Raw genomic sequence first — 12,566 nt, forward strand, 5'->3', positions numbered from 1 at the left:
ATGACAGGGAACACCTCTACTTCATATGAGAAAAGAATCGGCAACAGTGCAAAATCCCTGTGACTCTGCTGGAGGAGCCACTGTAGAAATTTAGCTAGACCCATTCTCTCCTGTGCTTGAATGAGACTTGAGAACAGGACAGATTTGTTAGTGCTCTGCAGTAGGCGCTTCTGTGAAAACATGCTATTTATTTTGCTGTTTGTAACAATATACTTCCATCAGGTCAGAGCCTGCTAAAGTTTCTTGGTGTATTTACAGGCTGTTAAGGTCCTGTTGCATGACTTTGCTTTCTTTTATGGTGATGCTGGAGAAACAGGTGTTCATCTGCAGTGTTGGCCCCTGTCTTTGGAGTGTATTTTGTCCTCTGGTTGTGTTCTCTTCACTAGAAATGTGTTTGAACAGTCGCTGCGTCATTTTTGTTTGGAAGAAGTGCTGGGCTAAAATACCACTTGTGTTAAGGTCTTCCATATCTCTCTCTTTGAGGATCCTTCAGAGTTGACAGGCATTTTAATTACAGTTCATTATAGCCACCGATGGCACAGTGCAGCTCTACCTGAGCGTTTTGCAGTTATTGTACTGTATAAGTGATAGTACCTCAGAGTGTTCTCAAATGCTTTTCTTTCCCCCAGCGGCTCCGTGTCTAACGTTCCCTGCGCAACCCATGGTGTTTTGCTAGATATCATGTTTTCCACGTGATACGAGAAATGGAAACTGGGTTAGCAGTGGACTGCGTGTGTGGGTTTTATTTTTATTTTTTTTAACATGTGATGTCTGTAAATATACTCCTTCCATTTGTTCTCATCCTTCTGCAAAAGCTATTATTGTGCTCTAAAGTGAAGCGTAATTTGGAGCTATTACAGTACTTGGTGAATATTTATGGTTAGACCCATCTCTGTTTGCAATGCTTTTTTGTCCCAAGGTAGGCATATAACTAGAGAAAGAAGGAAGGAAGGAATGAAGCAACCATTTTGTCCACTGTTGTAGTCTGCAGGGTTGAAGGGCATTGTCCCCGTTTAGGCACTCGAATAAGTATCAGCCTTTCAGAGGGCCCTTCTAGTCTGCTGAATTCTTCTCAAAGGTGTAAAACCCTCCGTCTCCCATGACTTTCTGCTTTGTCAGTGGTGAAATGATACCTGATTCTTTTCAGTGAACAGTACTGCCTCGTGGCTGGGGCCGATCACAGGCCAGTCGATGATGACAGAGCTGTCTGCCACCTATGCCACCAACAGCCCTCACAGGATCTTAGAAAACTACCCCGTGTTTGACAGTTTATACGTTGTCCTTGGGCTGCTGTGCCAATCCAGGCACCAACAAACTACTCCAGCTTGTAGCTGTCGCCACATGCAAGACAAATTCATTTAGACTTCACAGGGGCGTGCGTCCAGTCAGCTCTCCCTAAAGAGAAGACTTGGGTATCTTCTGTCACACCGACGGGATGTGAAACAAGTCCCTCTGGAAGACCATTTGGTAGTTCTCCATCACTTGCTCTGAAGCAAGTAGGGATTTAAGAGTCTAATCGCCAAGGTTTTACCCACTTGCAGGGATTTGGAAGAGCCCTTGTGCTGTGAACTCTCCTTGGATTAACGTTGAATGCCTCCTGTTTAATTGCATCTCATGTTCAACATGCATTCTGAACTCAAGTCTCAGTTCCGGTTGGTCTGCCAGCTGAAGTGTTCATGTGCTACTTGCTTTGCCTTCACTCTTTCAAGGCTGTATGGTATTCAATTAGAAGTTTCAGGGTATTTGATGCTGTTCTTTACGTGGGGACTGATTTTCCTCCCATGTAAGCTGGTTCTTTGTATGCTGCCAGGTTTACTCTGAGCTTTGGAGCATATTTTTGCTATTTGCCTGTTGAGAAACTTGGCAAGTGATACCATGGTGATGTGTAGTGCAAACACTGTTGAGGGGAAAAAGGGCTAGCCGAACTGAAAATAGCATGCCTATGTTTTAATGCATTTCTTTTCACAGAGCTGCCCAGCAAGTTATCAGATCCACACACATATTTTAGTGCTTTGTGACTTGAAGGTCTGCAGCTCTGTTGTTTTAATCTGCAGTCGCCAGTAGGTCACAGCTAGTGGAGCTGGGGAAAGTCTCTTCCCTGGCACAGGAGGTTCTCGTATGGCAGTGGGAGAGCTTTGTGCGACTACACGGAGAATCCAGGCTAACTGCAGTGAGCAGTGAAGGTCACTGGTGCTGTCACGTAGGTGTACAGCCAAAGAGAAGCAAGCTGCCAGACCTTAGGAAGCAGCGCTCTGCTGTTGAACCATGGCAGCTGACCCTGCACACAGCTTTGCTCACCCCTGTTCTGAGGGAACAGGTGCCTAAATGTCCCTTGCCATGTTTTGCCCTATGGCTGAGGTCACTTCTTCAGCCTCTCTGACTGAATCATCTGCCACAGCCCAAGGCACTGGAGTCTCCTTTGAGCTTAGACCTGGTTTTCTTCCAGTAGGTACTTTCACCACAAGTGCTCAGCCAGCTCAGCTGCGTGGGAGCAGTTCCCAGTCTCTAACGGGTGAATTGAGCCAGTGTGCAGTTAACGGGTCTTTGTTAACCCCACTGGTTTTGGGGAGTAACTGAGCTGGCAGACTGGATGGACGGTGTAGAAAACTTTGTCCAGACAGCTGCAGGGGGAAGGGTGCACGTGAAGAAGCCTTTACACTTCTGTTAGAAGATATCTAAATGTCTTGCATGCAAACAGGTATTCACTGTGTGTATTGCTGACTTAGACTCCAAGATCCACAAATGAAGATGCACAGCTGCCTTTTATCATTTTTCTGAACCGCAACGTCATTCACGTTGTTGTTCATTAAGAAAATTCTTAAAGCTGGCATTCTGAGAGGGTGAGAACTGAGAGGATTTGTCATGAGAAACCTCACAGCTGAAAGACGGATTTTTTTTTTTTTTTTTAATAGGCCGAGCACGTTAATGAGTGTCAGAGGTAAACTAGAACGCTGGGATGAAGGGAAGTGGAGAATAAAATGTTTAAACAGCACCTCTGCTTATTTCATGGTTAAGTTATTTTGTATTAGCCACGGAAATTGCTGCTGCGTCTGTTCGGTGAGGATGCATACAGACTGCTCAATTAGCAAAAAATCAGATAGACGTGACCTCGTAGCTTACTTCTAAAGGCTTTTAGTTACTTATTTTTTGGATGCAAAAGGAGATGCTATAATTCAGCTTCCAGTCAATCAGCCACAAAGTTCTGGTAATCATAGCCTCAAACAGACCATATATAAATATACACACATTTTTATATATGTGTGTATGTGTACTTTGGGGGATAAAATATTTTCCAAGTCATGCGAGTTTGCTGGCAGGTAGCCCCGGAGGAGCAGAGTCAAGGCTTTGGTGAACAGTGTACATCTCTTTTTGGCAATAAAATCGTATTTCTGTGAAGAGAGAGGCAGAGAGAAGAAGAGTACTGACTGGTAGCTTACCTCCTTGTCTGCGTTTCGAATAGTTGTTTTGCAGTTAGGTATGGGCTTTTGGGTGTTAATTTGCTATAGGGCTTGGTCTTCGGCCTTTCACAAGGGTGAACTGAATAGTGAAGAACTGAAAATGCAGTCACTGTTTTCAGTTGTGCACAAACTGATTTCACTGTGTGATTAGGATTAGCCAATGCAGTGTTTGTTGGAGTACTAAGCTTTGTGCGCACGCAGCAGCAGCAGCAAGTGAAGGTCCTGGCACGGGCTTTCAGTTGGGGCAAATAGTTAAGTGCAGCCAACCTACCGACTTCTAAAGTCTCTCAATTGTCTTGCATTTAATCATATAATCTGTCAACAGAGGGCTGTCCTGCACATTTACCATGAAAATAATTTTGGCAAAGCCTAGTTTCGTCCATTTCCCATTAAACACTAAGGAGACAAACCATAACTTGTTTCCACTTCTAAGCCCTTTTACAATGGCCATAGGACTGTGAAGCTGGAACTGTGAAGCTTCTCTCTAGCAACTATTACAGTGTTTAAGATCTTCCCAAACTTCTGCAAATGGAGCAAACTGCTTGTCATAAAAATTGGAGGATTTTTTTTTTTTGATTAAAAACCCATGTGTTCAGCCTGTGCGGTATTTTTCCATCACAGAATTACTGTCTTTCTCTTCTGCCTTGCCAGGCAGAAGTGGCAAGTGACCCAGGAAACAACTTGCTCTGCAGTGTCTGGTCTGGCATCTGTATTTGCGCAGAGCACTGTAATTTACTGTAGCATTCATCAGTGGAGCTCAACTGCAGAGTTCTCCACCTGACTTGGTTGAAACACATAGGCAATTTATTGCCTGCTAAAAATATTGAAAGGAATAGCTCAGAGTAGGTGATCAAAATACTACTTTATCATGGATTTGTGCCAGCTGTTTAAATTTGGCAAAAATATTCCTGTTTATTTTAGTGGGAGACTGATCAGACCAAAACTCACGATGAAAGAACTGGGGCTTGTGCTTTTGGGCTCATTTTCTATGAAAAAGACATCCCTGCCAGGCTTTGAAAGCTGCAGTGGGTGGACGTTCTTATTACTGATAAATTTCTGCATTTGTTTTTCCCAAGATACACATCATGACTGACGCATTTACATTCGTTATGTAGAGTATGGAGTTGCAGACGATGATGCTACCCTGGCTTTGTCCAGGATCCATTCAGACAGACCCCTTCTGTGGGCTGATCCTGTCTGACAGTCCCAGCTGTGAGTATCAGCACCTCTTAAAGAGGCAACTGATCGTGCTTGTAAAACAGACTTTTAATCTAAAACAAACAAACGTGGCCCTAAAGTTAGCTAAAACGTAAAAAACCAAATTTGTTTGTTAAAGAATCCTAAATACATCTAGAATTCAGTTAACATACGTAGAAGATGTTATTTTTCATAACATGCAGGTCTTCCCTGCTACCTGACTTTGTACAGGTTTGTTGGCTTTCTCTGTTGGGCGATTTCTACTTTGTCCTGGCAGCGCTCGTCCTTGGAACGTGAGGAAGTGTTCTCAGCCAATCTCAGGTCACACAAATCCGCTTGAAATCTTCGGGTAACGAAGTAGCCACTGTTTTCTGCTACCCTGAAATTAGTGCCAGCGTGGCAGTTTTGAAACACAGGCGGAGAATCACCACGTGCTGCTGCAATGGTGTAACAAACAGCTCAGCTCCCAGGTAACATCTACCCCACCCCCCACCCCCCCCAAACCCCTACTCTGTGACCTTTTCCTCCATAAGAGACATTTTAAGTCTTTGCTTTTCAATACCTGTAAGGAGAAGAGGGCTTCAAACAGCGTTCCGGTTTGACCATAGACAGGGCCTTGCTTTTCCAAGCATATGTGAGACCAGTCTTTTGTTTTCCTAAATCCAGTGCAGAGACTACAGATGCAAACAACATCTTGAAGTTTGACCTGTTGTATTCACTAAACTCCCGTTTGCTAGGGAAAATGGATTTCCGCTTCTGTCACAAGCGGTGAGAGAAAGCATGCGAAACGCACATATTTCTTCCACCTCTCTTGGTTTATCAGTGATTTTCTTCCAAAACTGGATGACTCTTTCATCCCCTTTCATGTCTGTACTGTAAGCTACCTTGGTTTAAATCCCTTACTTCTACTCTCCGATGGTCCCTCAGCCTCTCTGCCAACACATGTGGCAGTTATTTTAAGTGGAAAAATAAGTCATCTGTACAAGAGGACTAATTTTTTTTTTTTTTAATTTTGACTAGGGGCTTCCTTGGGCGCTTTAAATAGAAGTGGCACAAAATAACGGTTGAGAGAAATTTCTCCCTAGTACCTGTTCCTTATCTTTTAGTTGTCAATGGAACGGAAGACCACACAGAAGTGCCCTAAGTACATGAATAGATACAGCCTAAGGGTTTCAGACTAGAGTTTGCTGATCCCGTGTATGCTGCATTTCAGTTGCTGCCAGTTTAATTTTATTGGATCTTATTCCAGCCAGCAGCTTGCTAATCAGTCGTTTGATTGTGTTGCTTTGCAAGACAGTCACATATTCAATGTTCGCTAATTTGAAAGAAGGATTTCTCGAGAACAACTGTTTTAGCGGGAAGCCATGAACTGCTGCTCTTACGAGGGGTTGTAAGGATAGGCTCTGCCTGTCTGTGCCAGAACGCTTCCCAGAGCCGCTCTGATTGTCGGGCAAGATTTGAAAAATGCATGACAGCCCACATCCCTTAGGGACTGCCAGAATAGAAATGTGGGTGCTGCTGCTCCAAAGGGCACTAAAGCAATAAGAGCTCTGTTCTGCTGGTTGCTAAATCGTTCCGTTTGATGCTAGCACTTAATTCCTCTGAGTCAGCAAGTTTAGAGGGTGTTGAAACTAGACCTTGAGATCTTAAAAAGATGGCAAGGTGAGAGGATGCCTTTGTGTTTTCTAAATGCCATCCATAATCAAATGAGGGGGAAAAAATAATATCTTCCTGGTATATTTAATTTCACTCAGCTTTTCCAATGACTCTAAATGTCATTCCACAGACCGGGGCGGGGGGGGTGGGGTGGGGGGGAGGGAGAAAATGCTTGAAGAAGTATTCAGTGAAGCTGGTCACAAAAACATTCTTTTTTCTGCCCACTTACTGCAGCATTCTTGCTGCTTTCTCTTTCCGCCTCTATTTGGCTGTTCTCTCCTGTGGTACGACAAGGGCGTGATTTTCTTTTCAGTGTACGTGTAGCGTTCATTCCTCTGATCCCGCTCGTTGCCTTTGCTGTCCTTGCATTGTGCCTCTCCCACACTTTAACGATCCCTCGCGCTCTTTTCTCTCCGCTCTGCCCTCTGCAGTGTTGCCTCTGGTCTCCCTCCCCTTTGATGATCCAGGTTTGGGAATCCTGAGGAGTGCAGCCTACTTTCATTCAAGCCACGTTTCCCCTTCCAATACCAATGGGCACAGCAGGATGGGAAGAGCTTCCGCCAGTGCTTGAGGTTTCCCCTGGTGACCTACTTGCGCCCACTGGCAACACACGGTTTTTATGGGGGCCTCGGGCGCCTTGGTGCTCGCTGAGTGAGCGAATACTCGAGCGGCTGCAGGAGCTGAGGGAGGTGGGCTGAGCCCAGCCTTGCCAGCGCTCTCCAGTATGTGGCTGGGGCACTGATTGCGCCATTGGTTGGGGATTTGTTGCCATCTGGGCTATTCGCCTTCTCTGGGAAGGGTTCTCAGGTGGAGGGTAGGATTTCTTACCAAAGGGAGGCATGAAAGGGGGGAAGAGATCATCCTTCTCTTCCACCTCTGGTCCACCATCTTCCCTGAGTGGAAACAGTGGCTTTGAGCAGGTGATCACCGCTCTGATTTTCTGAAGGAGTCAATAACTCGGGGCTGATGAGCCAGGGAAGAGTAGCACCTACCTCTGAGCCACAGACAGAATACCGTGTGGCAGACAGATCTCCTCATCACAGCAGCACCCAAGTCATGAATGCACCAAGACCTTGGGTGGCTTTCTACTCTTTACCTGGAGAGCTTCAAAAATAAGAACACGCCTCCATTGCTTTGATACAGTTTCTGCCTTTGCAGAAGCAGCATTTGTAGTATTTATAGCTCCTGCATCATAACTCTTCTGAGAGCCCCACTATGTGCAAGTCTTATGGAAATTTGTGCTTTCACAGTTTATGAATCCCTAGGGAAACTTGAATCTTTCAGAGACGTCATGCAAATAAAATGCAGCATTTTACGGTCTTTGGCATAGCCTCAGGTTGCTCAGTTTTTTCCTAACAAAGTACTGATTTTCTGCTCTTCATTCCTTTCTTTTAGTAGAGATTTTCAGTTGTGCTCTTCGATTCAAACTTGGTGTTCTCTATATAGCCAACATAATCCTATTTTCTTATTATTTAACCAGATAATCAAAATGTCAAAGGCATTTCTATAGCTTAGGAATTCCCTTATTTTCCACCTTAAAATTCCATTTGCAATCATGTCTGAATCCCCTAGTTTATAAGAGAGGAAAAAAAACAACCCATTCAGTGCCCAGAAAAGAGAACATAAAACCGTATGCAGGGAGACTCACTGTAACGTGGACTAATAATATAACAACTTAAATCATCTTAGCAAAGTCATGAGGTAGAACTGGTCTGCATTCAGGGAGGGGGAAAAAAAGCATCTTCTGCATGTCTTTTCAGTCTGCTTTCCCACAGAAAAGGGGGGTGTGCAGAGTCACTATGTGACCAGCTCTGCCTTGTGGTCACCTTCGACCCCACTGGAGTTCATTTCCTATGGCAAGTAACTGTCTACAGGCATCTCGGAAGCAGAGGGCAAGGAGAGAAGCAAGATGGGGGTAAGAAAGGGTATGCTTCACTACATTATGGAGCACTGGAGAACCCATAGCTAGAGAGGACTAAAAAAACACCTTGAGATCATTGAAAACAGAGCGGCTGCTGACTTGAAGGCCCTATTAGCTGTTATTAACCGCTTAGGGTAAGCGGCATGTGATGACATTATCTTTTTTGACCAAAAGATAACAGTCTTTAAATACTGCTTTTCTATTTCCCTACAGGTAAATATGTCTATCAGCCCATGACACCTGTAGAGCAGCTTCCCAGCACTGAGATACCTGTTTGTCCTCGGGAGTCTACAAACACAATCCAGATCTCGGTTTCCCTCACCGAACACTTTTTGAAGTTTGCGCCTGTCTTCCAGCCCCCTCTGCCCCCCGATTCGCCACAGTTCTGCACGATTGCAGACCTCTTCATTGACAATTACCGAGTGAAATGCATCAACGGGAAGATGTGCTACGTGCAGAGGCAGCCTCCGCCTGTGCCCCACAAGATAAAGCCCGAGGAAGTCCCTGTTCGCAATGCCTTAATCACAAAAGAGAGCAATACACCAAAACCAGATCACTGCTCGTCCCCTTCCAGCTCTGAAGACTCTGGGATCAATGCCGTGGGGGTTCACTACGTGGAGTCGTGTGATGAGGACACAGAGGGGGGCGCAGAGCTAAGTTCTGAAGAAGATTACAGCCCCGACAGCAGCTGGGAGCCAGATGAATGCCCACTCCTGTCACCCTCGCAGTGCGAAATGGAAGTGATCGAGACTATAGAAACCACTGTGTGATCCAACAAGGTGGAAGCAGATCAGTCCAGTTCCTACTCAGTAACATTGCTTTTGTAGTATTTATATTTTCTGTTTTTCTGACAATCCCTTTTTTCCAGTGCACTTGATTTTTCAGATTCCTCATGGGAGTGTGGTCACGGGACTTGCATATTGGTGAGCTAGCAGCAACCTGAGCAATTTTAACGTGTTCTCAGCCTGATCAAATCTCCCATGTCTGCACGTAAGATAGTGATAAAGTGTAAGACTTTTAGAGCTAAACAAGGCCCTTTTCTTGGGCGGGGTTACATCGTATACTACTCACGTGAAGATGTGCCACTCGTGGTGTTTTCATCTGTCAGGCTGCTTGCAGGGGGCCTTCAAAGCACAGAGGGTAAGCTGGTGCAGCACGCCTGTGAGCAGCAAAACCAGTTGTCCTTATTATTTCACATACACAGCTATATGAGGTGTGGAGACAAGAGGCTCTTTCTGCCTCTGTCTGTCCTTGCACGTTGTCCATCCCTTTCTCTAAGTGCTGGGTGCGAGCCATCTCGAATGCTGTTGGCGCCACTCTTCCAGCAGTTGGTATGGCAGGCTAGAGAATGCACAAAGTGCCTCCAACTTTTCTCCAGGCTATGCACCAAGCATCTGCTGAGTTGGGTCAGGCTCTGAAATCCACTGGAAAGGCAGCTTCTGCTCCTGAGGTTAATCACTTGCCTGGAACCAGGTGGTCCCTTCTCTACATGGGTCTTGGGGAAGGGGATCTGGCTTTTGCAGCTCGGCAGGAGGGGAAGTAGGGAGAGAGGAAGTAGCGCAGCAGTCCAACCAATACCATTCTGGACCGAGGTGTAAAACAATAAGTAAAAGGCAGTGACTACCTCCAAAAATGCAAAATCAGCCCTCAGCTTTGCCTGCTGCTTCCTCCTGCGCTGCGCTGTTTGGTGCGGGAGCTGCACACTCAGCACCGAATGGCCTCAGGGCCTGCGTCTGCCTGAAGAATAGCAACTAACAGAACAAAACAAAAAAAATTGTTCTGCAGCCACACCACTGTGTTGGCAGAGCTTGGGACAGCGTGGCGGTGGGGCTCATCAAAATACAGCCTAAGGTCATAACAACGGGGAAAGAAAGCTTTGGCTTTGCTTTCCTTTTCATCCAGTTCAACAGTGGAGCCTAAATGAGGTTTTCCTTAAATAGCTGGAAACATAAAAGCTGTTTTGCTGGTGGTTGTGTTTCAGCTATGCCTGATGAAACAAAAATGTCTTTCAGAAGATTTCAGTCAGCTTGAATTAGTTGGAGTCAGTAATAACTGTATTTTCAACAGCATTACTGAATTTCTTTGTGTATTTACTGTTTACGTTTCAAAAGTCATTGGTGAATATTATAAGGCTGTATAAATGTGTACAGTTTAGTGACTGATACTAGATTGTAGTCTGTGTTAAGAGGATGGCTCATCTCTCTCACTGTATCCTGACAACGTATTACTAATTTTATACACTTTGTAATCAGTACCTTTAGAAAATGTTTAGGTAACTGTGTGTGTGTGTGTGTGTGTGTGTGTGTGTGTGTGTGTGTGTGTGTGTGTGTGTGTGTGTGTGCGCGCGCGCGTGTGCGTGTGTGTGTATGTGCGTGTGCACATGCGCGTGTGCTAGGAATTTAACATAAATGGTTATAAAGTAATACTGTACTTTCTAGTCTAACACTTTCAGACAAAAAGTAATAGGTTTTATAGTTTTGATGACTTATATAAAAAGTGCAATGCTTGTTAAATGAGGAATTTGGGCCACTGCATGAACAGATACATTCTCACATGACACTTAAAAGCATTCTGTTGTTCTGAGGGCATTTAAATGAAGGCTGTAGTAAACACTAAATAGGACTTACTTATTTTTTAAGGGTGGGGTTGTCTGTTAACCAAGGTTTCTAACAATGTTTTACTGTCTTTTGACCATTCAGCCACATTTCATAGGTAGAAGAAAACATTATATATAACCTACAGCATTTAGTCATATTTAATCTTTCAATTATAATCTAAGTGGAGAGCTGCAAACGCTCACTCTTGTGCCTGGCCTGCCTGAGCTTCCTACCTCGAGGAGGCAGGCAGACAGGGTTGGCTGGTGGATGCATCCTCTCAGGCACTAATGGCAGCAGGGCCTTTCCACAGAGGCCAGGGTGGTTGCCACCTGCCATCGAGCATGGGGTGCAAAGCACAAGAAGGGGCCCTAGGACCCTCTTATTTGGCACGAGCAAGCGAGCGAGCGAGCAGGGGCCTACTCCTCCTGCTCTTAGGGGGCACCTGCTGGGAGTGTAGTGAAAAATCAGCTGGGCAGGTATGCCCAAGACTTACCCTAAGATCCTGTAGTCTTGCAGCTTCGTATCACTGTTTGTCAAGGTACGTTCTTTCTCAACTGTAAGTAAGTAGCAATATTCACAAGCTGTGAGTATCTCCTACCAGGATTTGTTCAGATGTCTTAAGCACAATAAGCTGCTTCTCCCTTATGTTGCACCTGTAAAACTTCAGTGGAGCAGCCTGGTGTGGGACAGGGCTAGTTCTGGGAAGTGTTTTAGCAGCCAGCACTGTGGCACCTTTCTCACTAAGCTCACATCACGAGACATGGTCCTCACAGAAATGGGATTTCATTTCTTTGCACAAACACGGGCATAGGTCTGCTGTTGGAAGACTTGCCCTGAGCTAGTTGCTCCACTCTGCCAGGGAGAGGTGTGTACATTTCCTCTTTAATAAAATACTAAACAACTGAAGCTCTGCTGTCCTAAGTAACTGTATTTTCCATGCTACAGTGAAGCGTTCTGAGATTTCCGGCAAAGGAAGCGTCACTTAAAGCTTCAGAGGTGGCATCAGCTGAAACGTCTGCCCAGTGCTATGGATAGACATGCAGTAACCTGGTGGAGCGCGCCTGGCCCTGTCCAGGTTCACGCACCTTGTGAGTAGTGGGGCTGGGGTACTAACTCACAGCTCGGGTACTGACTTGAGGGATGAGCTGCCCAGGTCAGGGTGGAGGATGTTGGGAAAAGACCTACAAGTCTAGGCTGATGCCTGGAAGAGCTTAGCTGGCCTTAGCCGCTTGACTTACCTCTGACCAGGCCCATGTGACTGCAGGCTGGAAACATCACTCTGGGGTCGTGTTTTGGGTACTGGGTAGTTCTTAATGCTAGTGTGGAAAAGGGTGAACACACCAGGCATGCCGTGCCCCATGGTACATGGCTCTGGCACTGTTCCTCAGACTGACACTCCTGCATGACAGCTGGTGCTTTTGCTTTTCTTGGGGGCAGCAGCCCTGTCCCCATACTGCTTCCATCCAGTGTAAGCTCTGCCTGGATGAGCCACGTTGCTCTGACTGTTAGTTCTGTGCGCATGGAAAGCGCCACCCACCTGGTGCTGCGCTAGTCCTGCCCAAAGCACTGGCTTTGGGACCACTTTGGAAAAGAGAGGGGAGGCAGTTGGGCCAAGCTGCAAGGTATTTTGAAGAGCTTTTTGCAGCTCATATGAGTGTGCTGGTTGGGACCCTGAGGGTATCGTACCCCAAAACATCCAAGAGCTCGTGCCAAAACAAACATGGGAAAGAGATGAGA

The 12,566-nt window shown here is 45.7% G+C and overlaps 1 protein-coding gene across 1 annotated transcript in view; it reads left to right on the forward strand.

Annotated features, from left to right (window-relative positions):
- The window catches only part of C9H3orf70 (chromosome 9 C3orf70 homolog), a 23,157-nt gene extending 11,422 nt beyond the window's left edge, over positions 1-11,735 (forward strand). The window contains exon 2 of the mRNA XM_068955031.1: positions 8,446-11,735. Within this exon, the coding sequence (XP_068811132.1) occupies positions 8,446-9,002 (557 nt within the window). The 3' untranslated portion in view covers positions 9,003-11,735. The remainder of the gene's footprint in view (positions 1-8,445) is intronic.
- The last annotated feature ends 831 nt before the right edge of the window (positions 11,736-12,566 follow it).

This window comes from Struthio camelus, chromosome 9 (assembly GCF_040807025.1).
Source record: "Struthio camelus isolate bStrCam1 chromosome 9, bStrCam1.hap1, whole genome shotgun sequence".
NCBI classification, from domain to species: Eukaryota; Metazoa; Chordata; class Aves; order Struthioniformes; family Struthionidae; genus Struthio; species Struthio camelus.